The 26,533-nt window shown below is 40.9% G+C and overlaps 1 protein-coding gene across 1 annotated transcript in view; it reads right to left on the bottom strand.

The window, feature by feature from the left end:
* The window catches only part of ASPG (asparaginase), a 42,179-nt gene extending 18,334 nt beyond the window's left edge, over positions 1–23,845 (bottom strand). Inside the window, exons 1-8 of the mRNA XM_062495404.1 lie at positions 23,671–23,845; positions 18,820–18,949; positions 16,213–16,324; positions 13,379–13,504; positions 11,833–11,916; positions 10,676–10,802; positions 4,380–4,492; positions 2,730–2,915 (exon numbers count right to left, since the gene is read on the bottom strand). Coding sequence (XP_062351388.1) covers positions 2,730–2,915; positions 4,380–4,492; positions 10,676–10,802; positions 11,833–11,916; positions 13,379–13,504; positions 16,213–16,324; positions 18,820–18,949; positions 23,671–23,845 — 1,053 coding nt within the window. The remainder of the gene's footprint in view (positions 1–2,729; positions 2,916–4,379; positions 4,493–10,675; positions 10,803–11,832; positions 11,917–13,378; positions 13,505–16,212; positions 16,325–18,819; positions 18,950–23,670) is intronic.
* Between the last annotated feature and the right edge of the window lie 2,688 nt (positions 23,846–26,533).

The raw sequence follows: 26,533 nt of genomic DNA, 5'->3' as shown, positions 1-26,533 counted from the left end.
CTTTTCCTGCAATAACACTGAAGAATTCCACCAAATGCTTGCCACGGTCGCTTACTATGCTAAAAGGGAAAGGTTACAGGTCCATATCAGCTATCTGCAGAGTTGTCAGATTCCCTTTATTGAAAAGCTGCAGTTACTCTGTTTTAACCCAGTGGCATTTTGAACGCTGCCAAGTAGGCTGTTCTCACACACACATATTTACCATTCTTTTATGGGGCATTGCTTTGGATGAATTCCAGCACTACAGCGTGCTCACAGTGGGAGTGCTTTCAGATCCTTGCAGGCTGCATTAGCAGTGTATGATTTAGAAGACACAACTAAAATATGTAATTTACACAGTTCTGACAAGAACAACTGAAAAGGATGACCTTTTTAACTTATCTTTCTGGTAGTTAAAAAATTAAATGTCCGAACAAAAGCAAAAAGAAGAAGGATCTTTGCTATGATCAGCAAGCCTTGTAAGCATACAAGACAGCAAAGACAAAGATTTCAGATCTCTTGTCATTGAACTATACCTGGGCAAATCACAGATTGCCTTCTTTGCCACAATGTGATGCCTCACAGTAAAGCATCTTGAACTAGGTTCTTTGTACTGCATTTTACTTTTAATTACCTTGTATACAAGCTTCATCTTAAAAACTTGTTGTGGCTTAACTAATATTTTCAGCAAGATACAGAGCCTTAATTAGCTCATTAACCACCTCTGGGAGACCCAGAGTAACATTTTTTAAAGTCCCATGGGAAACCATCTACAGAGAAGGTGAGAAATGCTTTCTGTACTGCAGAGCTAACCAAAGGACAGTTAGGGCTCTTTCAGTGGATTTGTGAAAGAGGAGGAGGAAGTGATTTCCCAGCTTCCTTCCTATACCTAAAGTCCCCTCAATTATAAGTTTCTACTGTGTGGATGGATCAGAGGCCAGACATTCAGTTAATTACAACAAACACTTCAAGGAAGCCAGGAACTCAGCTGACCTACCTGACTAGCTCAAATGAGTAAAAACTGGCCCAGCCATGCGAAAAGACCTTTGAAATATTTCATTTAAAGAAAAAAATCAAAGTAAAATTAACATTACAGCAACTTTACAGCATTCACTCATGATAATTCCTCCACTGAGCAGCTCCTCATGAAAAGGAGAAGGCAGTGAAAGAACAAGTGTGAAATAATTTTGTAGAACTTGCCTTGGTCAGTGTTCTCCTCAAAGGATGCCAAGAAAACAGGGTAACCTCCAGCAACTGATGCTGAAGCAACATAGTACAAGCTCCATATAAGAAATGGAAGCCAGAAGGGAACACACTTCCATGCAGTCTTAAAGTGGTTCAGTAAGACCTGAGCAGAATCTTTCAATTCAGCACATCAACCGTCTGGATCAGAGTGCAAAAAGCCATTTTAGGTGTCTACTTGGAGAATCTTTTGACCAGAGCCTAGGAGAGGGGTTTTCTTCTTTTCATACATTTTAGCAGTTCATTTCAAGCAGAAGATCACAAACAACCTAGGGTTCATTTTCATGTTGTTTTTCACATATAATTTTGGTGTCTTTTATTGATTTAACTGCTTTTTCCCTTCTGAGTGAGCTGTTCTATATATTCTGCCTATTCCTACAGTATTTGCTACAAAGCATGGGATCTTTGCAGAAGTCACTAATTCCCAAAACATCTCCACTAAGTTATGCAAAAGTTTTACCAACATTCAAATAACTGCCTATATCAGAAAATACCAAGTTTGGATACTAAGGAGGTATAATGAAAATCTTACAATCTCCTTTTCTTTCTCAAAACAGACTTTGTGCAATTATCTAAAGCTGTGTCAAAACCAAAGCTAAAAGAGGCAGGTTTCAGCACCAGAAAAACTGGGGTATTTAGGTTTGCCATGCACTCAAGAAGAGGCTGGCTCTGCCAGACAGGTGGTTGCTCCCAACAGAACCAGGTGTCCAAGGCAGAGGGATGAGTCACCCTCTGGTAGTGCTTCTTGGATATTTAATGTCTGGTCCTTTTCTAAAGGCCAGTTAAACCAGCTTCCCTCAGACTAATACATGCAGCACATATTCTAATATGGCTTTGTGCTCTTATTAGTCCCAGTGATGTTGTCTTTTGGTACACAGCGGAGAAACACAGTACAAAATGCCCTGAATATTAACAACATGTACACAAAACCTGCTTTAAGCCAACCCTCATGGGTTAAACTAAGCTGATTTCCATTCTTCAATACAGACAATTCCTTAGATACTATTCTCCAATCTCACCCTGAATTCAGTTGTACTTCCAGTCAAATAAAGAACTGGGATTTGGAATATTGCTTGCATCTACAGGCTTTCTTCATGCTCCTACATTGTAGCTAAGCAACTGTTATCCTATCAAATACTACTTTATTTGATCATCTGACCCCTAAGCTAGCTTTTAGCTCAATGGAATTCCTCTGAGAGAGATTCTACGGATCTAATGCAAAGCATCCTGGAGTGTTGCACATGACAGGAGTGAGCAATCACTAATTTGGGATTTGATCTGCCTGTTTTGACCATTCAGACCAGGAGGAACAGGATCTTATTTGTAGATATGTGTTCAAATGCTTCCAGTTTAAGAATTTTCAGTTGCAGTTATTTTATGAACAACAATGTTACAGTTAATAAACCTGGTTTTATATGCTGGGACTACTGGAAGTTTAAAGCAACTCGTATCAGTAGGATGTTTCTTGTACACAGCAGTGGGGAATGAAGTGGTTGCACACTCCTCACCTGTCCTGTTGCATAGACTGTTTTAACAGCCCCACGTAAGCACTGGGTGCAGTTCAGAATCACCACTTTGCGTTCAGCTGCTTGCCTCAATTCTTCCAGCAAATCTTCTCTCTTGTCTGGGGCATTGCCACTTCCATATGTTTCAAGTACTATGCCCTCAATTGGAGGCTGAAGAAATGCTTTTACCTGGTTAAAAACAAGACAGGGAACAGAGACAAAAGGTATGTTTAAGTCGTCCTTAAAATTTTCATCTATGGCACAGCATTTTTTAAAGTAGTCTATTCCTTCAATAGTCTTCCAGGCTCTCATGCCTTACAGTCTTCTTACACCCTTCTGTGCTTCCCTTTTTCAATAACTGAGATTGTAGAATAAGCTTTTAAAAAATGAGACTTTCCCTCTCTGCCTTCCCTTAAAATTTCTAGAGGGTTAGATTTTAAAACAAACTGTTTTGTGCAGTCATTCGCTGATGTGAAGAAGGATGCTATTGTTCAAGTGCCATTAACAGACTGAACTGTTGCACCACTGTTTGGTGCAAAAAAAGGTACAGTTACACTTATGAAATAAATGTTGAATTATTAACTGAGGTTAGAACTCCACACCCCTGCCCAGATTTTTTTGCTTTAGCAAAGAGTTTTGTTAACCAATGTCTGCCTAAGAGACAGAGCGTTTTTACCTTTCAGGAAAGAACATTCTAATGAAGCATGAAGGTTTTTAATCCCAAACCAAATTGACTTAACTCAGAGACATATATTTTAGGCCAGTTGATATAGAAATAGATATTGTGCTTCACTGTAAGAGAATGCTGTAAGAGAATGCCTAGCAAAGTTCTCTTCCTAGAAAGATATATTTTCAACAAGCTAGACGTTTCCTTGCTCATCACATATGCTAAATGCAATACACTGTAAACCCCCATGAGGCTAACTATGCAGTTGGAGTTTTATTGCAAATATTCCACCCCTCTGTCTTTCCATCTGTTCATATTCACCTAAAAAGAATAGTGATATAATTGGGGTGTGCTGCTTAAACTACTGGATTCAATTTTAAAAGGTAAGAGCCACAAAAGACCTGTCAATTTAATGGAACTAGTATTAGACAAAAACCTAAAGACTAATTTACCTAAAATCACAGTCTGAAAAATAATTTCTAAAGGCAAAAAAAATCCCACTTTTCATTTTCAGCTCTGTATGAATGCTGAGGGTCATGTGAATCATCAGTGTGAGACAAAGTGAACCTTGAAAAAGAAACACGAGTTGTAGAAATAATCACACTCCACCCACCATACTGTCTATTCTTTGACAAGATATCTATTAATATGCCTCAATATGCACCAGGATAATATTTCCCTAGTCACTGTAGCTTGCACCTGTCTAGAAAACCACACTTGACCTATTTATGAGTCCTGATAAGAAATTAATTGTAAGTTCCAGAGCCCAGACAGCTTACACAAAATATATTTGAAAAGTTTTTATCATTTATGGCATATGAAAATAGTCTTTGAATGCCCTGATATTTAAAAAAAAAAGCTTATCAGAAGAAGACAGATCCTTTCACTCCCCTCCAAACCCCAACCACTGCTCCAAACAATGCAGCTTTCCTGTAAGTATTTGAGCATCACTTCACCCACTTCCAAAATAAAGTGGTGACACTTACAGCAGCAGCTGTGATTCCTGGGAAGATCCGCAGAAGTCCAACATTCCTGTTCATGTTGGTGTGAACTCGAAATTTCTTTGTGGTATTGGCTCTCCAAACTGTTTCCCAGTTTACTATTAAGAGAAATGGCCTTTTAAATGTAATATTAAGACATGGTATTAAGTACACTTGTAGTACTTCACACTTACAACTCTGTTTTTAAAATTGTTCTTAGGCAGGGGATTCATGAAAGACAATGTACTTTTTAAAGAGGAAATGAAGGTACATTTAAGACAGAAGAATTAGGAGCTGGTCTGGTACAGATGAGATATTTACTTGTCATACACTGACCTGAACTTCACTATTAGGTAGCTGGCCTGATACAAGCCTGGATTAATGTCTGGGAAACAGACTTTGATTTTCTCAGACATAAGAGATGACAAATGCAGTTGCTACTGCTGCTAATCACCTCCAGAGTTTATTAGGTAGTTATTAACGATTAAATAAAATAGCAAGGATTCAATTAACTCTGATTATACATTTAGAGCCAGAAGCCAGCTGTTTAACTAATAGTTTGTTTGTGTTGCATTATTAGAAGCCAAGTCATGCATTATTGATTTCAAAATTTTACTACTTCAGTGTAGGAGTACAGCACTGGTAACACTGACAGCTCCTAAAAGGCAGTGGAAGAGGTTTAACAAACATCAGCCAACAGCTCAGAGTGTTGTGCCTTCATGAAGACAGACCATGCTGTAAAGCTGCCTGCTTCCCCTTCATGAGTTAAGCTTGTGAGATTTTGGAGAAACTCCCAAGCAGCAAGACAGATAAAAGATCTGCATGCATAACAACGACTTGCACTCAGCTGTGCGGAGAGTTACTCACACCAACTACTGTTGCAACTTCTTGCAATCAGCAGACAGCCACTTTGAAAAAAAACAAAAACAAAAAAAAAAGCAAAACAAAAAACCAACCCATTCAAGAATAAATTTAAAGCCTCCATTGAAGTCTGCTGTACTGTCACATTACCAGAGATACTAAAAACTACACAATCCATTAAGTCAAGACAGAAAATAGCATTCTTCTATAAGACTCTATGAACTTTCCTTCCCTGTCAGCAAATAGAGCTTCCATGCTTTCTAAAACTGCCACACACCATTAACCAGGTCACAAGCAGTTGGCTTGGCATTTTTTTTGTCCATCCAGTCACACTTCAGCTCATGGATTCCTACTGCCCTGGGACTGGGAGAATAGAAATACAGACCATTTTTGCAGCTTGTTTCTTTTTGATAAGCTGTCCTGCATGATTCTGAAACTACCTGGCTGGACTTAGTAGTTATCCAAGTAGCTCTCAAAGGTCTCCAAAAGCTTTCCAGTGCCATTTAGGAGGAGGAACCCAGGGAAGTGCAGAGCCCGTGCGTTTGTTCTGCATGAGGTTCATGGGCCTGGCTAACCACATTCAACATGAGCACCATGCTTTAAGAAGCAACACTGTTTAGCAAAAAATCCAATCCTCTAAGCCTTCTAAACAATAGGTTAATTCTTTAAAAGCAGCCTCCTCTGTAAGAAGGGATGGCAATAAATTTTTATCACAGCTTGCTTTTCTTTTATCCTCCATAAGGCAGGAGTCCCTGCCAAAACTTCACAAATGCATTCTACTACGCTTGGCAACTGTGAGCATCCCTGATGCCTGTAACCAACTTGAAGAATGAACTGAGGAAACCTGCCTTGGCATGGAGCACTAAGACACTGCCAAAAGCAGAAGACCAAGGAAAGAGATCAGAGGACAGGTTTAGAAGTCAGACCTACACCAGGCCTATACCTGTACTCTTGGAGTACGCTCTACCAAATAACATCTCAAAGATAAATTTAATGCATGCAGACATAGTATAGTGATGTAATTCCAAATTATATTAAAAAGAAGATAAAGACCGCCCTGCCCCTGAGTTAACATTTGCTTGGTCATGAACCTCGTTAGCCTACATAACATGTTTGGTGCTGCAGACTCCACAGATGTCAGTTTTCCATTTGCCAAACAAGTCTAAAAGGCAGAACAAAAGGCAAATGTGATGCAAGAGACAAAGACAAACAAATATACATAGAAAACTGACTTCATCTCATATCTACTCAGAACTGCTGAAAGTGAGACAGGACACCACACAGGGGAAAAAGGAAAGTAGAACATGCCCTTTGCATCCTCCATCTCAAAGTTTACATTCCCAAAAAAGGAACAGTATTTATGTCACAGAGGTAAGTTCAAACATCTTCATTGTACTGAATAAATCAGCTGTCTTGCCGTGTCATACCACAAAACAGTCTTCTTTTTTTGTTAAAAAACCCAAGAACGTCACAAAAACAACTAACAGTTCTTAAGTAAGGAGCAAGTGAAGTAACAGTTAACTAAGTTAATTAAGTTAACAGTTCTTAATATACAAGCAAGTGAAGTACAAAAAGCTGCATCTCTTGGTGTTCACAACTCTTTTTTATCTTATGGATAAGAGTTATTAATTAGGGATACTCAGTTTTGGCACAGCATAGAAAACAGTAACCTGCTCTGACTTGGGTGGCCTGTGCTTGTGAAGAGTTTAACTGATACAGCACAATGCATCATGTAAATGTGGATGCAGAAATGAAGAACAAACACAGGCTAGCTACCGGTGTGGCACAACAGAAAGAACATTTTTAAAGCAGTGTACATAAAATAAAGAAGTAATGGCTATTTACATACTATACTCATAATGGCTTGGGATAGATTGCTCTATTCAAGGAGACTGCATTCAAGATATTAAGGCCTTCTGTTTACTCTCCCAAACCAAACCATCACATAAACAATAGTCTGGTATTTCCAATCTCCTCCTCCATACCAAACACTATAGCCTATAAAATTACTGCCAAAAAATTACATCCTTAACTTCTGCAGCTTTATTCACACACATACACAAAATACGGTGATTTGGTTAGTGCAAAACAAAAACAATCTGACTTAAAATAAAAGTAACTCTACACAGATCAGAAAGCAGCAAATCCACCTGTTGTTAAACAGAGCCTATGCCACAGTACAGGTTTCAACTTATAACAGGAGAGCAGCAACTCAGAGCGACACCTCCCTTAGGAGTGGTGACTGAATTCCGAGTTATGAAATCAAACAAGAAATACAGCTTTTCTTGATTGCAGAGCTGCAGATAAACAGCACTGGTCTCTTCTCATCCTTCTCTGCAGGGCTACAGGCAAGCCCTACCATTATATAAACTGCCCCAGTATTCACTGCAATTCACAGCAGCAGCCAAGGCGGGGGGGGACCACAGCCCAACCTATGACTGAAAACTCCTGCAGGAGGCAAACGAGCAGACACCCCCTTTCTTGGCATTTTGTTATAAAACAATCAACATACATCTTTGGGAATGAATATTTCAACTGACTGGTATTGCAGTCAACAACCAAAATGCCTGCTTAGAAGGGAGCAGGGATGGGGACCAAAAGCACTCCAGTGAAGGGAGCTGGTATATGCCTTCATACATAAATTACCTGGGCTTTCTATATAAATAACCAACCAAGATGCACACTTGGCCAGTGACTAATAGCTTCTCTCTAATGAGATTTGTGGGTAGATGAGCCCAAAAGGGCCTTTAACTGTCTGCTGCTGTGCCACATCTGCACGCACAGTCACACGGGCTCTGTCCCCTGCACAGGGTGTCTCTTATTGTATGGTCCTGTACATGTGCACCACTCCCAGAAGTTACATGCAAGTGTGATGAAGAAATTCCAGCCACAGTAACAAAGTAAGTTTCATGTGTGCTTCACTAGATCAAGAATAAAGCAATCAATTACAAAATATACTGAGAATGTTTACAGATTTCAGGAGAAATAGACGTCCTTGTCTCTCCTGTTTTCTAAATATGGGAGAAATCAGGTAATGTATTTTATCTGATAAGCTTTGAGATTTTAGAAAAATTTCTTGTTATTTCTATACTGTCCATTTAATACAGGGATTTCTGATTCTGCTGCAAAAGTATTTCCCATCAGCACTGGGTTTCTTAGCCAGCTCACGAGTGGGTTAGAATTTTTCATTTCCTAAAGGAGTTTCTTGTGTTAAGCTGAAAGGCCTAAGGAAGTTGGTATACTTGCTCATCTAGAACTGGTTAACACAACTCCTAGGCATTGCTAACACAGCTAAAGATCTGTCTGAGAACACAGCCAGTTACAGGACTAGAAATCCTCTGGGAGCCTCATCTGAAAAGGGAACAGGAGAAATAATGGACATCATAAATGAAGAAGAGAGTTGGAAGGGTAAGGGAGGGAAGAGGAGTAAGTGTCTCTCTCTCTAGCTCTGAAGTAGACTGTTGCTTTTATATGCTCTGCTGAGCCATGAACAGCATGTCTTCTCACTCCTGTGCACCAACCCATGATCCCACTACACTCCCCACTTCCTCCATTCTGCCACCTCTCCCCTTCTGCTTCCCTGGAATTTTCATTCCAAGCTTTGCTAGAACCAGGGAGCCTGAGAAAGAGTTTCTGCACATGGCCTACTCCTACTCCTCCTGGCATCCTCAGGCTGTTCTCCATAATGCTGAATCAGCCAGAGTCATCCCTGTCTACAGGAGGATTAAGACATATTATATAAAGTAATTTGGAAAAAAAAATAAAATATGCTAGATTTGTTTGATTTGTTTTTAAAAGCCCAAGTGGTTCCTTGTCTCCCATGAAAGCTTCATACACGGACTGTACACTCAAACTCAAGGGAGACAGAGATGTTTCAAATAATTACTTTGGACAAAATAAAGCAGCACCAGTAGATTGCCCTTACTATACACTATGTTCTTTCAAAATGAAACAATCCTTCAATAGTGACACCGTCATCTTGGATAAATGATGCTACCCTAACTGGGTAATCAACTGAAGCAAATAAAAATAGAGGCTATCACACCATCAGTTTTTAAATCAAAGATCCCCACTGATCCCAATGAGGCATTTACTGAAAAGATAATGGGTCTCAATATGGGCCAAGGGAAGTGCTTAATAACGTTCTCATTTTTCTACTCTAGACAAGGAATCACAAAACAGTTCATTCAAATCCAAGAGAGGAATAGCATGCAATTTGCAGCTTGATTTCGTTATTGATTGGTCAGTAAACAGAATTTTTTATACCCTTTTTGATGCAGTTCATAAAAAACCAAGAAAGAAGATTCTCTCCGATTTACTGCAACAATCAACTGACAGCATTTCTGCTAATTTCAGACACATCCTATTAGACACAGCACAAGTAGCAGACTCCCCACCTGAGAGACGTCTTACAGACAACTACAGTATTTCATAGCCTTCCTCAGTTTGTATCTGGCTACTGCAAACACAGCACTTTGATCCTGAAACTTTGTTAAGTGACTCCCACTCATGAGGTGGAAGGGAGGAGTTTATTTTTCCAGATTGCAGAGTGCCTTTCTCTAGCAGTAGTATCCATTCAGAATGGCATGTTGCATGGCACAGGGCTAGGTCTCCTGCTGCCACTAATGGCACTTAGCTGAAGAATTCAGGAACTGTTCACATTTTTTTCTAATAATGGAGACTGTCACCAATACCTAGTTTATAAAAAAGCAGCTCACATGGTTTTTAAAACTGTACTTTAGTATGTTTTCTGGCAGCTCCTTATTTGGCTGAGTATCACTTCTCCCCTCCCCAAAGAAAGGGTTCCATTTATCCAAGAACAGTCATTTAATGACTTTGCAAATGAGTACTGAAATCTTCAGGTAGTTTTTTCCCTTCTTAAGAAACAGCCACAGAAAAATTACAGGGAGCCTGAGTAAGTTCGGGGAAAAAAAGACTTCGGTATCTTAGGTCTGCTGTTAGCGTTTGCAGTTCAGGCAGGTCCTAAATATCCAGTAAAACATCTTACACAATGACATGCAACAGAGAATCTGTTGAAGCTGCAAGTACTCTGCAACTTTTTTCCCTGATTTCAGAGCCCAGCACGGTCATTAATGAGATGAAACTCTTTGTTCTTTCAGTCCTAACTCCCTCATTTTATCTCTGGAGCAAGCTTTTTCCTGACACAGGGGCAACATTCCCTCTGGTTAGTCTGGATCTTTAGTCAAAGTCAGCCTAGCTCACATCTGTATTCAATAGATAAATGCAGTTGAGTCACAAAGTCTCAGCCTTACTAATATTTAAACAGATTCAGAGCAGATGAAGTGAAGTCAAGCTACAGGACTTTCAAAGATATTTGACTTTAAAAACGACGTTTCAACTACATAAGCACAGGTTTTCTTCAGCTACAGTTCTATTGCATGCAGCATAAATTACACAGCTTAAGAGATGATGTTGCTTACTTGTAATATCAACCTCAGCATTTGCAAGTGGAGGCAGGTTAGGTGAGGAAAAGGCATTGAAACTCCCAGCATCCACCTTAGTCACCCTATTTCCCCTGTACAGTTTATTATAAAAATACAGGCACACCTGCAAGACAAGTAAAGAAACAGGTCTATGAATAAGCCAGTAATTAAAAGATGCAGTAGATAAATACTGTAGTCTGTCCTTTATAACGTGCTTTCTAAATCTTTAAAGCAATTCAGAGACTAGTAGATGTTTACAAGTCCAACCCTTTCAAAAAGTGTTGGCACATCTGTCACACATTGGTTTAAGAATTTAAGAACAAAACAAGTTAAGAGCTAACTAGTTTCATAATCCTCTCATGAGGCTTACTCTAGGAGACACCAAATTTGCTTGAGTCCACTTCAGAGACAGAGGAAAGAAACAATGAGAACTTTTTAATAAATTCATGAGTTATGTATAAATTCAGAGTCCAAAACATAAAAAAAGGCCTGGTGAAAATGAGGATAACTTTCAAGAGGTACCACACATAATTAATGTTCCTTCTCAAGCCTATTAAAGTTTGTCAACCTGAAGGAAAAGAGATACCTCAAAGCTGTTATCAGTTATTAAGATCTTGGCCAGGCAGCTGTTGCTGTTGTCTAAGAACTGGCTTTGGGAACACAGCAGAAGTAAAATAAGGTGTAACCTGACCCATTCTCTCTGAGTTTTGGCTGCACAGCACAAACAGCAGGGTGCTGAGACTATGGAGGTACCTCCATGTTCATCAGGTGTATCACTCTCAACACTTCAGTTTTCAGGAACAGAGCTAGAAGACACTCCTACCATTTCTGTTGCAAGCCGAGAAGTTCAAAGTAGCATTCAGTTAATAAACAGACTTACAAGTGTTTCAGATCCCACATCCTCTAGTTTCAAGTCTGCTGCAGTGTACATTTCAGACTTAAGAGTCTTTCTAGACTGTGTATGGACAAATGGAGTATGACCAATGTGAGAACAGCACGTGCTTTGCCATGCAAGCACTGCTACCTCAGTTGGAATCCATTCATCTTCCTGCTTAAGTGCAATTCTTTACTGCCCACCAGATACTTATGTTTTTTTGTGTCCTGGCTAGAGGGAGAAATGCAGCTTCTTAGATGGTCTTGCCAGGCAAACAGACCTCAGGAATCACGAATTGCCCAGCCATCAGCAGTGCCCCCAGAAGGTTGTCTCGGCCATCATTCTGCAGCTCATAAATAGGCACCTGAAGAGCAGAGACTAGAATTACACCCTGGCCCTTATGTAAAGTCTACACAGTAGAAAAAAATGAGTCCAACTTATGCAATACAAATACATGAATAATTTATGTAAAAATGATTTATGACAAAAATGTTTTCTTTCTTCACCCAAACTATTTTAGACTGCAGCAGATGGCAAGACCTCTCTCTGCTTAACAGAACTTTGTCATTTAAGTGCTTAAAAACTAATACTGAGATTTTCCTCATGTGATTCAGAATATTAACACTGGTTCAAGAAAAATATAAAAATTAGCAAGTAGGCATAGTTAAAAGTGACTGAGCATAGGAAAGTGATGATAGAGAAAAAAAGCAACACCCCCAGAACATACAGAACTGTCACTATGGGCTTCACAACAGCTCTCTTGCACCATCTTTCCTCATAGCATAGTAAAACTGAGCCAGCAGGTTATTAGTGACAGAAAAGGGCAAGATTAAAAACAGAAATTTAATCTGCTGAGTGATGATTTCCATGCCTTTTCAGACTGTCTCTTTATTTAAAAAAGAGTGCTTCTTTCACCAATTATTAAAAAAGAAAATCACATGCTCCCTTGCTGGATCATATATCAGATAGATGTCCAAGCAACAAAACCATAAAAGAAAGCAAAACCTTGACTGATGTATCATGACTAGGCTGCTCCACATCAAGATACCAAGTGGGAGCCGACTCCTTCCTAGACTTTTGTATTTTGACTTCAAATAGACCATATGTGAAAGGGAAGTTACAAATTGGGGAGGGGAATTTTACAATGTGATGTTTCATCCTTCCTTTGTGATTAGAGCAGTATTTCACACTCAAGCAAGCTATTCTAGTAAGACAACCCCTCCTCCTCAGACAATATGCAAAGGGCTGATCTCCAGCTAAGAGAATGAAAATTATTAAATATAGTCTTCACTGGAAAGGAAACAGACCATATTAGATGCTTTGTGGAAGAGAAACAATCAAAAATTCATCTAATCCTTTAAGGGTTTTTTTTTTAATTATAAAGAATGCAAAAGTGAGTAACATCAGGTGAGATAACAACTGATGAAGTAAAAAATACTAAGCTTCAGGGCTTAGTAGAAAGAAGACAGCTGACAACCAGTGGCCACCTGAGGCTGCAGAAATGCTTCTCATATAAACTGATTAATAGACAATGGCCAGTGACAAGCTCTTATGTTTTTCTCTGAAGCATCTGGCCTCAGCCACAATGAACTCCTGGTCTGATTTGGTATAGAGTTGTGAAGTCATTAATTATAAAATTATGAGGCAGATCCTCAGCTGGTGAGCCCATCATTTCTCACTCATTTCTGTCAGGACTGTGACCATTCACCCTGGTCAGGGGCCTGGCCTGCACTAAGGTGTACAGTGATAATCAGGATACAGCCAAGTTCTGCATATAAAAACCAAAAATGAGGATTCCTGCTTCAACTTCAAATTAATTCCATTACCTGAGATCCTGTCAGAACAACAGTTTTGCCCAGGTTCTCACACATGAAGGACAGGGCTGAAGCTGTGTATGCCATAGTATCCGTACCGTGCAGGATCACAAAACCATCATACTTCTCGTAGTGCTCCTGGAGGTGGAGAGAGAGTTTTCACACTGTTGAAGCAGTGCCCTGGCACCAGCAGGCAAGGTACACAGAGTATACTTTCACTGATGCCAGAACAGCACAATGCCTCATAGGGTTCTGCACATGTAACTCCTCCTAAACTTACCCTATTTCCAGCTTAAATACAATTAAGGGTTAATCGGACACTAAGCACTAGAGCCAGTAATTCTGATTATGGAACAGTCAAAGAGATTCTTCTGTGTATACATATTAATGCAGCGTTTTTAAACCAGAAGACTCCTAATTAAGAAAAGCTTAGCAATGGCTTTAAACAGGAATGTTAACATATGCAAATTAGTCGTATAGTCTGATTTCTTGTTGCCGCTTTTACTTTAGGGATTACACCATTTAGAGGAACAGATTAGGCAAACCAGGGCTATCATTATACAGGGGGAGAAACAGACTGTTTAATCCATGGCAGACAGGCAAACTACCAGTGTCAGAGTGCCCTCTTCTGATAGAAAGCCATCCTTTCCACAGCAGAACCTGGGGGAGAGGCTTCTCCATTAATGAATATTGACCTGCTGGTTTTTGAGAAGGCTCTTACACTATCAGGCACATGCAATATCAAAATGAATTTTATAAAAATTTTAATCTGCATACAATTCCACACAAGAGGTAGGGTTTGTTTTTTTTTAATGCAAAGCCACGAATCACACTGCTCATCCTATGAGAGTAGTTACTTGCTGGCTTTTGGAGGAAAAAGGAGTTGGTTCACCTACTTTAAGAATGATGGACATAGCAAACACTGCAGGGAGAGACACTGATGTCTCTGATGTAACTTGGTAACACGGAAAGGATTATACAGAACTCTAAGCAGATATATGAAGTGCCAGCACGGGGAGGGAAAAAGAAGTTTAAGCAAGATTTTTTTTTTTTAATTACGCTCCTCATGTTATACTAGGCGCACACACTTGGCATCTCCTGATAATAAGGTCACCTCCAAACTAATTTTTAGGTTCCTACTTGTCCTTATGCTATTTCTTCACTCATACTCATGTATGTCTACCTGTTGCTACCTACTGAAAGTTTCAGGAGACTTCTGCTTATCTCTAACAACTGAGTCAACACAACAACTGCCAGTGTTGCAAGGTCTTTCTGCAGGCCAAACTACAGTGTGATGCAAAAGTCATGCTGCAGCCATTCACCAAGGCAGCAACAAGGCAAGAAGGTTTCAAGAAGGGCCAAGAGCACAGAAATGGCCACCTGTCCTCTCTAAATCAGCACACCCACAAGTACTTTCAGCCTTATTATATGCAAAAGAACATAGCTTGGTTTAAGCTTCATAATGGAAAAGATCAGTATGTCTAAGGAGACACCCCACAGAAGCATCTTGGAATGTTTTAGTCTGCAAAATCATCAGCATGTTACAGCTGGGGCAGGCACATGTCCAAGATGAACAAAAAGTGGCAGTGTCTGTACATAACCTGGAGAGTTGAAAAGGTTGGGGTTTTTTTTGCCTTCTCAGCACTCTTCATTTGGACTACACAAACTAGACATATAGAGAACCTGTGTAGAAGAAAAGAAACCACCTTCTTTTGTAATAAAAACTAATATGCCAATAAGGAAAAAAGGTAAATTCTCTCCTGTTCAGCATGGGATTGCTGACTTCTCTTGGCACTGGGCTTTTCCCAGGTGCTCCATCCTAGAGACTTTCCATGTACACACCAGCTCCATCTCTCCTTTGCCTGGGCAAGATGCATTTGATAGGATGAGCAAACTCCCAAGCTTGGTGGTTTCAGGATGAGAGAGCCTGAAGGTGAAAGACTGTTACCTGAACCTTCAGCATCATTCCCTGCATTACTGTACTGTTCACATACATTGCTACAGCGTGGTGGAAGGAGGGAATGTACACTATAAAGACCACTAATACAAAGTGGAAGAGAAGTATCTTCCTAGCCCCACAGTTTTTTATTTCTGTCAGCTATGTATGAATTCCTGGTGTGAAGCATTTGAAGTGTTTTGCAGTTTTGCTTTTTTTAAAAGCACACATCTAAGTTCAGACAAGGGACAGGAGCACAGAAATGCTGATTTTTTTATTGCAGAGAAGGATGCAATGAGTTTATCTATATATGTAGAAATTTTTAGGGCTTTAAATATTTTCCGCTGTGGGAAACCTAACCCTAGTAGCAATTTTTTCTACAGGTTGCAAAGCCAAAGCTAGTCCAGTCCATGTGTGCCCAGAGTAAGAAAGGCATAAAGACATTAAATTATTTTCCATATCAATAGCCAACTGTTAAGCTACCTGAACACTCAAATGATGGGTAACTAAGCAACGTTCAGCTTAGTTACCTAAGGATTTTATTCAACAGTTTTGGACAGTGAATTCAAGTCAATGTTTTAGGACACATCAACCTACATATTACATACCTTATTCAATCACAGCTGCAATTTTTCTATTTATTTTATTGTATGGAATTATGGCATGGCTCATCCCTGATAGAACAATGTAACTTTAAGGAGTTTTAAACATTTTCAAATGAAATAAAAATTCTGCAAACTTTGCAAGCACAGTACTTCTTACTTTGCAAGTCACTAATTAAGGTACTTCATATTTAAAGAAACAAATATATATGCATCATGCTACTGAACTGTTTTATCTTCCTAAGTATACTAGATATACTCTGGTTTTGTTTAAGTGAAAAATGAATTCTTATGCCACATCACTGTACCTGAAGTTTCTTTGCAATTTTGGCCCAGTCATCTGGTGTCATGTTGGAAGAATCAAGCAGTGGCGAGAGCTCAAGGATTGTGTAAAAAATTCTCTTGTTTTGCTTTGAGAGACTATGAAGAAAGAGAATTGGAAAAAAAATATGTTAGCATTAATATAATCTCATCATGTCTGATTATTTCTTTAGATCAGTAGTTTTCATACTTTTTCTCCCCATCCCCCAAATCTAGGTGAAAAATGTCTTAAATCTGGACATTAAATTCCTAGTTTAAAAGTTCATGGCTTGATGTGGTTTAAAACATAAATACCTAAATTTAATTTAATAATAAATACAACTTGGAAGGCACACACGGGTGGTTTCTGGGCTGTGAGTGCACATTGCTGGGTCATGTCCAGCCTCTCATCCAGCAGCACCCCCAAGTCCTTCTGGGCAGGGCTGCTCTCATCTGTTCATCCCCAGCCTGGATACCAGGGCTGCCCTGACCCAGGTGCAGCACCAGCACTTGGTCTTGTTAAACCTCATGAGATTCACATGGGCCCAGTTCTTGAGCCTGTCCAGGTCCCTCTGGATGGCATCCCATCCTTCAGGTGTGTCACCCCTGAGAGACACCACTTATCACTCATCATGACCCTGAGCCATTGACCACCAGCTTCTGGCTCTAACCATCCAATCAATTCCTCATCCACTGAACAGTCCACCCATCAAATCCATCCCTCTCCAATTTAGAGAGAATTATGTTGTAGGGGACCATGTCAAAAGTTTTACAGAAGTCCAGGTAAAGCTGTGCTGGCTGAAATCGCCTTCCTGTCCTCCATGCACCTTAGCAGAGCTTCTAGAAAGATCTGTTTCATTACTTTCCCATGCACAGAGGGGAGGCTGACAGGTCAGTGGGTCCCATGATCTTCCCTTCTATCCTTTTTGAAGCTGGGTGCAGTATTTCCCTTTTTCAACTCATCTGAGACTTCTAACAAAATCTGCAGACTCATTCCCCCTATGAAGCCTCCAAGACTGCTGCATACAGCAGAGAGAGCATTTGAACAATGTGATTAAACTGACATCCTGTACCTAAGAAGTCAGACTTCACATGAAAAGCTGCCTTGCTGGATATCACATTTACACATGCTAAGAGTAACTTTGGAAGTCAGCTGAAAATCTGTGAGAAGAAAGCTCTCCTGAGAATGTGCTGTTTAAATAAAACATGACATCCTGTTACCAGGTACCAGCCCTGTCTTCAGCTTCTGATGCCTCTCTCTTAGAAGATATCATGTCATTCCTTGTTGGAACCCTTGAAACTGAGAAAACCTGATAATTCCTCTTATATTGACATTACACACTGATATACAAAGTTCACTAAATTTTCTCCCCTCAGGAACTCACAATATTTCTCAACCATCTAGTTAAAATATCACTTGGCTAGAACAGAAGGCAAGATGGCAAATTGCCACAACTAACCTCCAAAAACAGCATTCAGCAGCGCCAGAAAAACAAGATCAGTTTTTAAACCTTGGGTTTTTTTTAATGTGATTGTTTTGAGCTTTTCTGGTTTTCAGGGAAAGATGTGCCAGGAGAAGTATATTTAGGACCCATACAGGTATATTGGTGTAGTTTTGTTATTTTTCTAATCCCTTAAGTATTTAAAAGTTATTCAAGCACCGCATCATAATAGAGCCCCATTTTTTTTAGTGTACACATCATACTTAACACAAACTGTATATTCATATAAATACTAGTGCACCAGGTGTCCATTAGATTTTTCCTTTACTCCTTTTCCTGCTATCTGCCTTTTAAGTGGTTACTTTATAAAGCTTTATAGAGAGACCTCAATACAAAGTAGAAAAAAAAATCATAAACCTTTTATTTTCTTTGAATATCCTGGTTTTCTCCTTAAGGTTACTGAATATGCATTTTTAGTCTCATAGAAAACCAGCTTTGGTACCATTTATTTTTAAAAAACTGTGTAAAATCATCCTTTGTGCAAAGTTAGCATGTTTACAGGGGTACAGTCATTCATCACAGCTAGGGAATATTTCAAATTAGCATACTGCCCTCTAAATAAAACATATAAGCTTATTAATCATTGCCCAACAGTTAAGTAGCAATGCAGATTAATTACAAGCCCATCTCTTATTATCATAATGTTGCATAAATTTGGGAAAAACAATCAGCTTTTAGAGCTTTTAAAAACAGAAGGCCTGCAGAATTAAAGCATTAGGCCTATTCACAGATGCACTAATTACATGCTGCTTTTTCAAACATATGCCAAAGATAATTCACATGGAGCTGTATATACAGTTTTCTTAGTTTATGTAGAATACTTGTATGTTTGCATGGCAGCAAATTAATATACAAAAAAAATTATCCAGGAATAGACTGCCCAGAATGGTTACTTGTTGCCTAATTTAGAAGTTATTTCTCAGGCAGTTCTAAGGCACTTCATTGCAAATATATCCAAACACACATTTTCTAACACATCAAACATGGTGGACTTTCTTCTTTAAAACTAATATAAACATTTTTGCTGATCTCATTATATATTATTCATGTCAAATGTTTAGAGATGTAATTACTGAAAAATAACAAGATACTTGCTAACCCTTCTGTACTTACGGAAGCACCAACGTGTTCTCTGGGAATTCATGGGAGTTGTTCAGTTTTGTTTCCCGGGCATACGCCTCATCATGCAGCATCGGCATCGTTTTCAAGCTGTTTACTAATTTATTGGCCTCAGGAGCAAGCCCTTAAAAACAAAGAATAAAGGAAGTAAATAAAGGAACAGTGATGGAAGGAAGCAAGTGGCATGGTAAGGACGAAAGAAGACAAGTTACACAGCAGTTTGCCTATCCTTCCAAATTAAGCTGTCCATTGCCAGTTTAAAATCATGAAAAAGGAACATAACTAATACATACTCATACAGTTGTTCTTGACTTGAAACAGATAAACCCTTTATTTAAGAGAAATAATGTTTCTAATCTCCTCCATATCAAACATTTATGCTTTTACCTATTTTTCACTGTTGCTTGTTTGCAAATACCAGAAGCAGGAACAGGAAGCCAATCTGTGCAGCTAGCTGAAAGCTACCATTCTCTTTCACATTTGCCGTAACTATTACTACTTAGTAACAGTAGTAGAAGGCTTTAAAAGCACCCAGCATTGCCAGCATTTTTCTGTACTATGAAGTTGTGATATATACTAGGTACTTTCCACTAGCAGGTTTAGGACTGAACGTCTGAAATGACAAAAGGTAAAAGGGTGCATAAACTTCTGAATAGAAAAAGTTGAAAGCATGGATGCATCTCAAACTCTGCTCTCCTTCTCCCTGCTTGTGATGGGGTCTGTCTGTGGCAGGGACCCTAAAACAGCTGCTGTTTAAACTAGCTTAAGAACACATTTAGTGTTTAGTGGACCTGCAGGTGCCCTGGTTGCAACCAGGTATTTCAAAGGGAATCTGCATGTTGTTCTCTGTCAGCCAGAAAGGCACCTAACGTTGAGATGTTACAGTCCTCAGCATCATCGAACCAAGGTCACCTGTGAACCTAACCTGCAACTCATCTCCCAACACCCTGCTTCAGGAATGACAGCAACAGTCCTGGCATCCAGAATCAGAATCCTGTTTTTCTCAAATCTGACTTCTTGAGATAGTTTTCTTACAAGGAACTTCTAACAGCGGTTCTTCCTTCTGGACTTTTAGATTTTACTGTCAAGTTCAGTTTAATCTCAGTGTTTCATATCACCTGTTTACATGGCTAACAAACTATTAAACCTCATTATTCTACTTCTGTTAGTTCTAGTTATTTCTAATTTGAGGCCAGGGACTTCTCTCCTATTTCCTAGTTTTATTTATATAAACATGATTCTCATCCAAGTTAGCATCTCTAATTATTTTTGGTTCATCTTCAAACAGCAAGGTTTATTTCAAATGCTCAAAACACGGAGAATATTCTTAATAGTATTTCTAGCTTTTTCTATTTACTTTCCAAGCTGATGGAAAAATCCTTAAGAACTCCCTGCTCTCCTTCCTGGCTTGTCTTAAATTAAGAAGGAGGCCTCTTTATAGCCAACTTCCTCACAGGACAGCAACAGCATTTGAGTGGATTTGCTCAGATTACTGCCAGAGTACTCTGTTTTACAAAATATACATAAAACATTTTCAAGCCTTGGATATTTCACTCATTCAGCTATAATCCCTGCTTTTCCTATTAAGGATGTTCCTAGCTTAGTCACAAATGGCCACTGCTGCTGTGCTTGGGCATTGAGTCACTTTGGCTCAGAAATGCAGCCCAGTTTCAAGCGTTTCCTGGGTGTTTTCTGATTATTCTTCTGTTTGTCCAGTGTTCATCTTGCTCTGAATATTGACAATGGATTAGACTGTTTATTTTTTGTATTTGCCACAGGAACTGGAGAGCTGATGTACGTTAACATTCTTTAATCCCTTCTCTATAAACAGAAGTTCCTCATCTCTTAACCACAAATCTGTCAGGATTTTTCTGTAATTGCTTGCACTGAAGGTAAACCCTTTTTTTAAGGCATTCCACAGATGTATCCAAGATGACCCACTTACAACCTAGACAGCCCCTCACATGCATCCACTTCTAGCAGTGATTTCTGCTTTACAGCTTCAAGAAGCAAACAAGGGGGAACACTTCTACTTTATTACACATGGAAAACAGCTTTTGTAAGCCAAGCTTGTTGACCAAGTATTTAAAGTAACTTCACCCCTGCAGAGAAGGGGCAGGCTGTGTGACTTGTCCAAATAGCTCTCATCAACTTTTATCCTGTTCCTTGTCAGCTGGCCAGCCCTGGGATCACAGAGCAGGTGGACAAAGGCAAAATGGCAAACAGGCACCTGTGGCCAAGGAGTACAATCATGCTTCTGTTTCACCTGCAGTCCAGGACTCTGCTTGTTCTGATGCTATAGATAACTCAGTTATAGCTACCTGCCAAACGAGCTATCCTACAACCTGTGCTGCTGCAGAGAACAGGGAGCAAAAATATTAATTGCAGCAGCCACATTACTTAGAGCTTTCAGAAGTGAGATATACAGATTTTAAACAGAAAAAGGCTTAGACTACAGCAACCAGTCCTTTGGCAAACTAGTATGTCTAAAAAAGACACATAAATAACTAAGCTACCTAAGTAGACTCTTCCAAGGTAGGCAATCTTTCTAAGGGTATTTATTTTATTCTACCTGAATTTGCTGGGGTTTTCCCTTATTACAGGTAAAAGCTAGGAAAGAGAGCTAGCCCACATGCCCAAGGAAAATATCTTCCTGAAAGCACCAGCACAAACTTGATGGAAAGATCACTATCACAGTAACCTCACTCTGGTGTGCAGTAAGGTTCTCTTTCTGAAATGAGCTACTGATAAGCCAAAAGAAACTAATGTAGGAGGAAATAAGTAGGAGTAAGAAACTTTTAAAATGCACTGGAGTGATTTGACAGCAAAAACAGATACTGGAAGAGTCTGCACCTGAGTCTGGTTGTCATCCAAGTCACATAAACTGAGACAGACTATTCATCCTCTGAAAATTACTCTTGCACAGGTAACATAGGTGTGCAGAAATTCCAACAAGAATTTCCAAGTCATGCTGGAGATGTCAGATGAGTTACTTCTCTTCACCATGTTTGAAGTAAAACACTTGTAGTTCTAAGAAGCGTTGTAAACAGGCACTTTCCATCCACTGATAAATAAAGGAAATGAGCATCTATTGTATCTTTCCTTGAAGCATGCTGCCTTTCCCATGCCCTTTCACTAGCTTCTGTCTGAACACTAAAGACTGCCAAATATTCTGAAAGAGGTACTCTGGCTGCTCTGCAGCTAGATGTGGGTATGAAAAGCAGGTCAAAACCTCCCTCAGGATGCAGCAAGTCAGCATCATTGGATTCTAACTGCTAGATTGTTTGCACATGCTTTAATGATTGACACTTGTTAAGCAAAAGAAAAAAAACATAGAAAATGAGAAGAGGTTATAAAGTTCATTCATAAAAGAATGAGACACGTTATTATAATTTATTCACTTAAAAGAAGCATTTAGAAAGCTGAGGCAATAAAAGAAGGAAATTGTTTTAGTATAAATAATGCAAACTGAGAAAGGCAAGTCAGCACATGGCATTGAAATACGGACTTTTCTTTAAAGTTTTGACAGATTAAAAACGCAGATGACAGCCATAAAAAACAAAGAACTCCTTATAGCATCTTTACTACAATAATAAAGATCAGCCAATCCCCATCTCCTGAGAAAAAAAAAGGACTAGAAAACTACGAGGTGAAGCCCCAAGTGTTTTAACCCTACAAATAAGAAGCAGAGACAGTATTTCAGGCAGGGGCACAAAACTCTGTAGTAGGGATCACAAGTACCCATGCTTTTGAATCTAGACAGACACACACTGTGGAATCCCTGGGATGCTTCACCACCTTCCAAGTAAACCAGGAAAGAAACTAAATAGACACGCACAAAAACTGGACTGTTTCCCTCTCACTCCTACTCCTTATGTTACCTTGTTTCCCTCTAATCCGACTCCGGCAAGCACCCAGCCTTACAGCAAGTCAGACGTGACTGAAATCCATTTTTTCCTCAGGCACCTTAACGGGTTGATGTTCCTAGTGTCCCTTGGGATCCGTGCCTACTGAGTGATGATCGAAGGGTGCTTAGGTGCCACTCTAACCAGCTGCTGGACTGGGGGCCTGTGGAGGTGTCAGCTGAGTTTGGGCACCTATCTGCTGACATTTAGGGGCACCTAAAAATGCACAGCATATACCTGTAGGCACCTAAGAAGCCTTCAGATAAAATGCAGGCATTATACTGACACATCTCAGTGTTCAGTTTTGGATTTAAACATTTTCCAGCTGCTGGGAGACAGTCTGGTATACCTAGTCTTTTCATCAGTCTCCCCCTCCTCCGGTAAGGTAAGGAAAGGCAGAACTCTTCAGTGATTTCATGGAGGAAGGCAAGAGCTGCTGGGAGAGCAGCAGAAACCTGTCCCAAGGCAGGTGACTGACACCGCATCCGATCCCGCTCATCCTGACAGCTGGCAGCTGCCACACTTGCCAGGTCACCACTGGAAAATCCCTGTCACGGCTACCAGCTCCAGCGGCCCACGCCTTTCCCAGCAGGAATGCCAGGCACACGCTCTCTGGGTGGCCGGTGACAGCGGCACATTTCGGGCTAGGAAGAGCCGGCACGACCACTGCGATTACGTTGGTTTCATTTTCAGCGCGCGAGGTAGGGCAGAGAGGACGCACGCTGCAGGAAACACGCTGTTCCCTGCCAAAAGCCGCCGCTGCCGCCGCGACGCTCACAAGGATGCCCATCAGCGGAGCTACGGGCTGAACCGGCTGACGGGAGCCGGGCATTAGAGGGAGCCTCCCAGAGCAGCGATGCCGAACCGCGAACCGCGCCGCAGCGCCCCCCGGCCGGGCCCGCTCCCCGCAGCCGCCCCGACACCCCCGCCGGCCCCTCACCCTTGACGTCCTGCACCATGCCGATGGTGCCGCCCGTGTTGATGACCAGCACCCTCGCCTCGGCCTTGGCGGAGGAGGCCGGGGGGCAGCCGGGGCGCTCCTGGGGCCGGGGCCCGGCCAGGGCTCTGAGCAGGGAGCGCGGCTGTCCCGCCGCCGCCGCCGCCGCCGCCTCCATCCCGCGCCGCAGGATCCGCTACCTCCCGGCCGCCCGGACAACGGGGAGCAGTAGGGGCGGGCGGGCGGCGGCGGCGGCGGGGCCGCCCCTTCCCGCTGCCCCGGGGGCGGGGAGAGCCGCCGTGCCCGCCCGTGAGGGGCAGCGCCCGTGAGGGGCAGCCCCGGCACCGCCCCCTGCACTTTGCGCTGCGGGCAGCGCCGGCCCGGGCGGACCTCGGAGCCCTTCATGCTTGAAGGAGAAGCCAAGAGCAGCGGCGCGTTCTGGGCCCGGGGAGGAGCGAGGGGACACAGGGCTCAGGGTCAGCCCGGCGAGAGCACCTGCGTCGTCCCCTTTTTCCTTCAAGGGATAGAAGGTGGGAGCTGCGACTCCTGCCTACCCAGCGTCTCCCAAAACGGGGACCGTGGCACGGGCAGCACCCCTGCCCCTGACCCCTCCATTCCAGCGTCCTAATCTGAACCCTCGGCTTCCATCCTGATGGATTCTTTTAAGGATCGGGTAGGACAGCAGCTGTGAGGACGCTGAAGTTGTTTTCAAGGAAATCTGATAAATCTCTAGGTGTGTTGTCATGAGATTTGTTATTACTGGCTAACTGTAAAGCAAAATCAGCAAAGAACTGGCTAAAAAACCCAATGAGCCAATTACTGGGGACAGTAACTGCTGAGGAGCATGGTCTGCGTGAGCTGAGAAGTAGCTGCTGCACAGGTACCTGGAGGCTAAACGTGTCACTGAAGTGCCTGACTTACTCAGGACTTAAAGGAAGAACATACTCCCTGGAGGAATGTGCTAGGGATTTTTTTGGCTCCTGGTCATATGAACTTAATTTGTATCCTGCACTGAACCTTCTAAATTAAATGTAACTCAATCTCAAGGTAAAAACAGGGATTGTGGGATAATCCAAGCAATTTCTTCTACTTCCAATTTCTATTACTTAGTACTCCAAGACAAATAAAAGTTATGCTCTTCCACCGAATTGTCAATCTCTCATTGTCTGAGTTGCCCAAAACATGGCACAGAATTCCAGATGTGGTCTCACAAGGGCCAAATAGAGGTCAGTAATCACTCCCCTGTGTCCGCTGGCTGTAATTGTCCTGCTAGTGCAGCCTAGCCTTCGCTTTCATCGCTGCAAGGAGCCTTTGCTGCCTCAAACATGACTTATCCATAGGACCCCCAAGCCCTTTTTGCACAGCTGCTACTTACATTTTTTTATCTATACTGTAGGCTATTGAACAAAACCCAGCAGTGTCTGAAGGCAGAAACAAACTGTGTAGTAATTCCAGCTGCTGGAGTACACTGTGTGCATTGACACATCCACAACAAAATTTTCTAAGTAAACAAACATTGTGCATCTGCTGCAGGGAAACACTTTTTTCAAAAGAATGGAAAAAAAATGCATCTAATTCCTGTTACGTATCAAAGAAACATTTTCCACTTCCTTCATAGATTTCTGGCACAGATCTCAAAGCATCCTTATTCATTGTGCTCTTTTCCCTATGCTACTCAGAGTAAAAGAAGTAATCAAGATCACATGAAAAGGATGTGATGAAGAGTTTTAAACTCAACAGAAAGGTCATTTTAGGTTCTGTGGGACTCCCTCTAGAAAGAACAAAACTGAAGTTCCATTTGAGCAGGATTACTAGAGTTGGTCAGAAATTCAATTCTTTCTTTCACAGAATAATCAGCTTTTCAAAATCTTCCTGGCAAAAAAATCCTTTTTTTATTATTACACACTGTTTTTTTGTCTTTTTAAATTAAAAAATGTTTTTCATTTTAAAAAAATCAAAACTTTATGCTGTTAACTGCATATACCTGATAATCACTTTGTATGTTGGAATATACATATATGAAATACAGAATTCTGAATGACATCCTTGGATTAGAGAAGTGAGCCCAAGTAAATTATACAATGATGTCCAGTGTCCAGAAATTACTCACTGCACAAACAGAAGGCTGAAGGACAGAAGACCAAGTGGTACCACTTTCGGAGAAACCAAAAACAGAATTCATAGGAATAATACCTAAATAAGAGATACTGACAATAGATAAAGAAACACAGTGGAGATGCTCATCATTCCCTGGAATTATGCAACAGGCAGCAGATTACCTGGGGGCAGAGAGCTCAATCTTAGAACTTTCATTTCCATGGAAGAACTGATTGCAGCATTTCTAACAGCTCAACAGCAGACACAGTCTGTGCATCTCAGAACATAAGCTTGGAAGCAACAAAAGTGAAAATTTAATTGGCAAAGCTACATCCAAGTAAGTGATTTCCTTGCAAGCAGAGAAGAATGATGGGCTTGCATCACTTAATGGACATGAGTTCTGGACTTGCTGCAATTTTAAAGGAGGGAGTTTTGGAACCAGAATAGCAAAGTGGCAATTAACAGAGGAAGGTGATACTTAACATTCTGTACCTCACAGCATCCCATACATGAGAAGGAATATTGATGTCACTTGTTGGAAAGTTTCTGCCCTCACAGGTGGTTTGTTCAGGTCTCCAACAGCTGGATGCCAGCCCTACAGTCTGTCAGCATGACCTTTCTCATGTATTTAACTGGTGTTCATGAAGGCAATGGACTCTCCATATCTGTTGCATGAGCTTAGACCTCCTTTAAAGAATTCAGTGTCATTTTCTAGAACACTGGAAACAGCAGCAAGAAAGGAAAGGAGCAAACCAGAAGAAAACCTGCT

Source organism: Cinclus cinclus, chromosome 6 (genome assembly GCF_963662255.1).
Source record: "Cinclus cinclus chromosome 6, bCinCin1.1, whole genome shotgun sequence".
Classification (NCBI taxonomy): Eukaryota; Metazoa; Chordata; class Aves; order Passeriformes; family Cinclidae; genus Cinclus; species Cinclus cinclus.
This window is presented reverse-complemented; position numbering and strand designations above follow the sequence as displayed.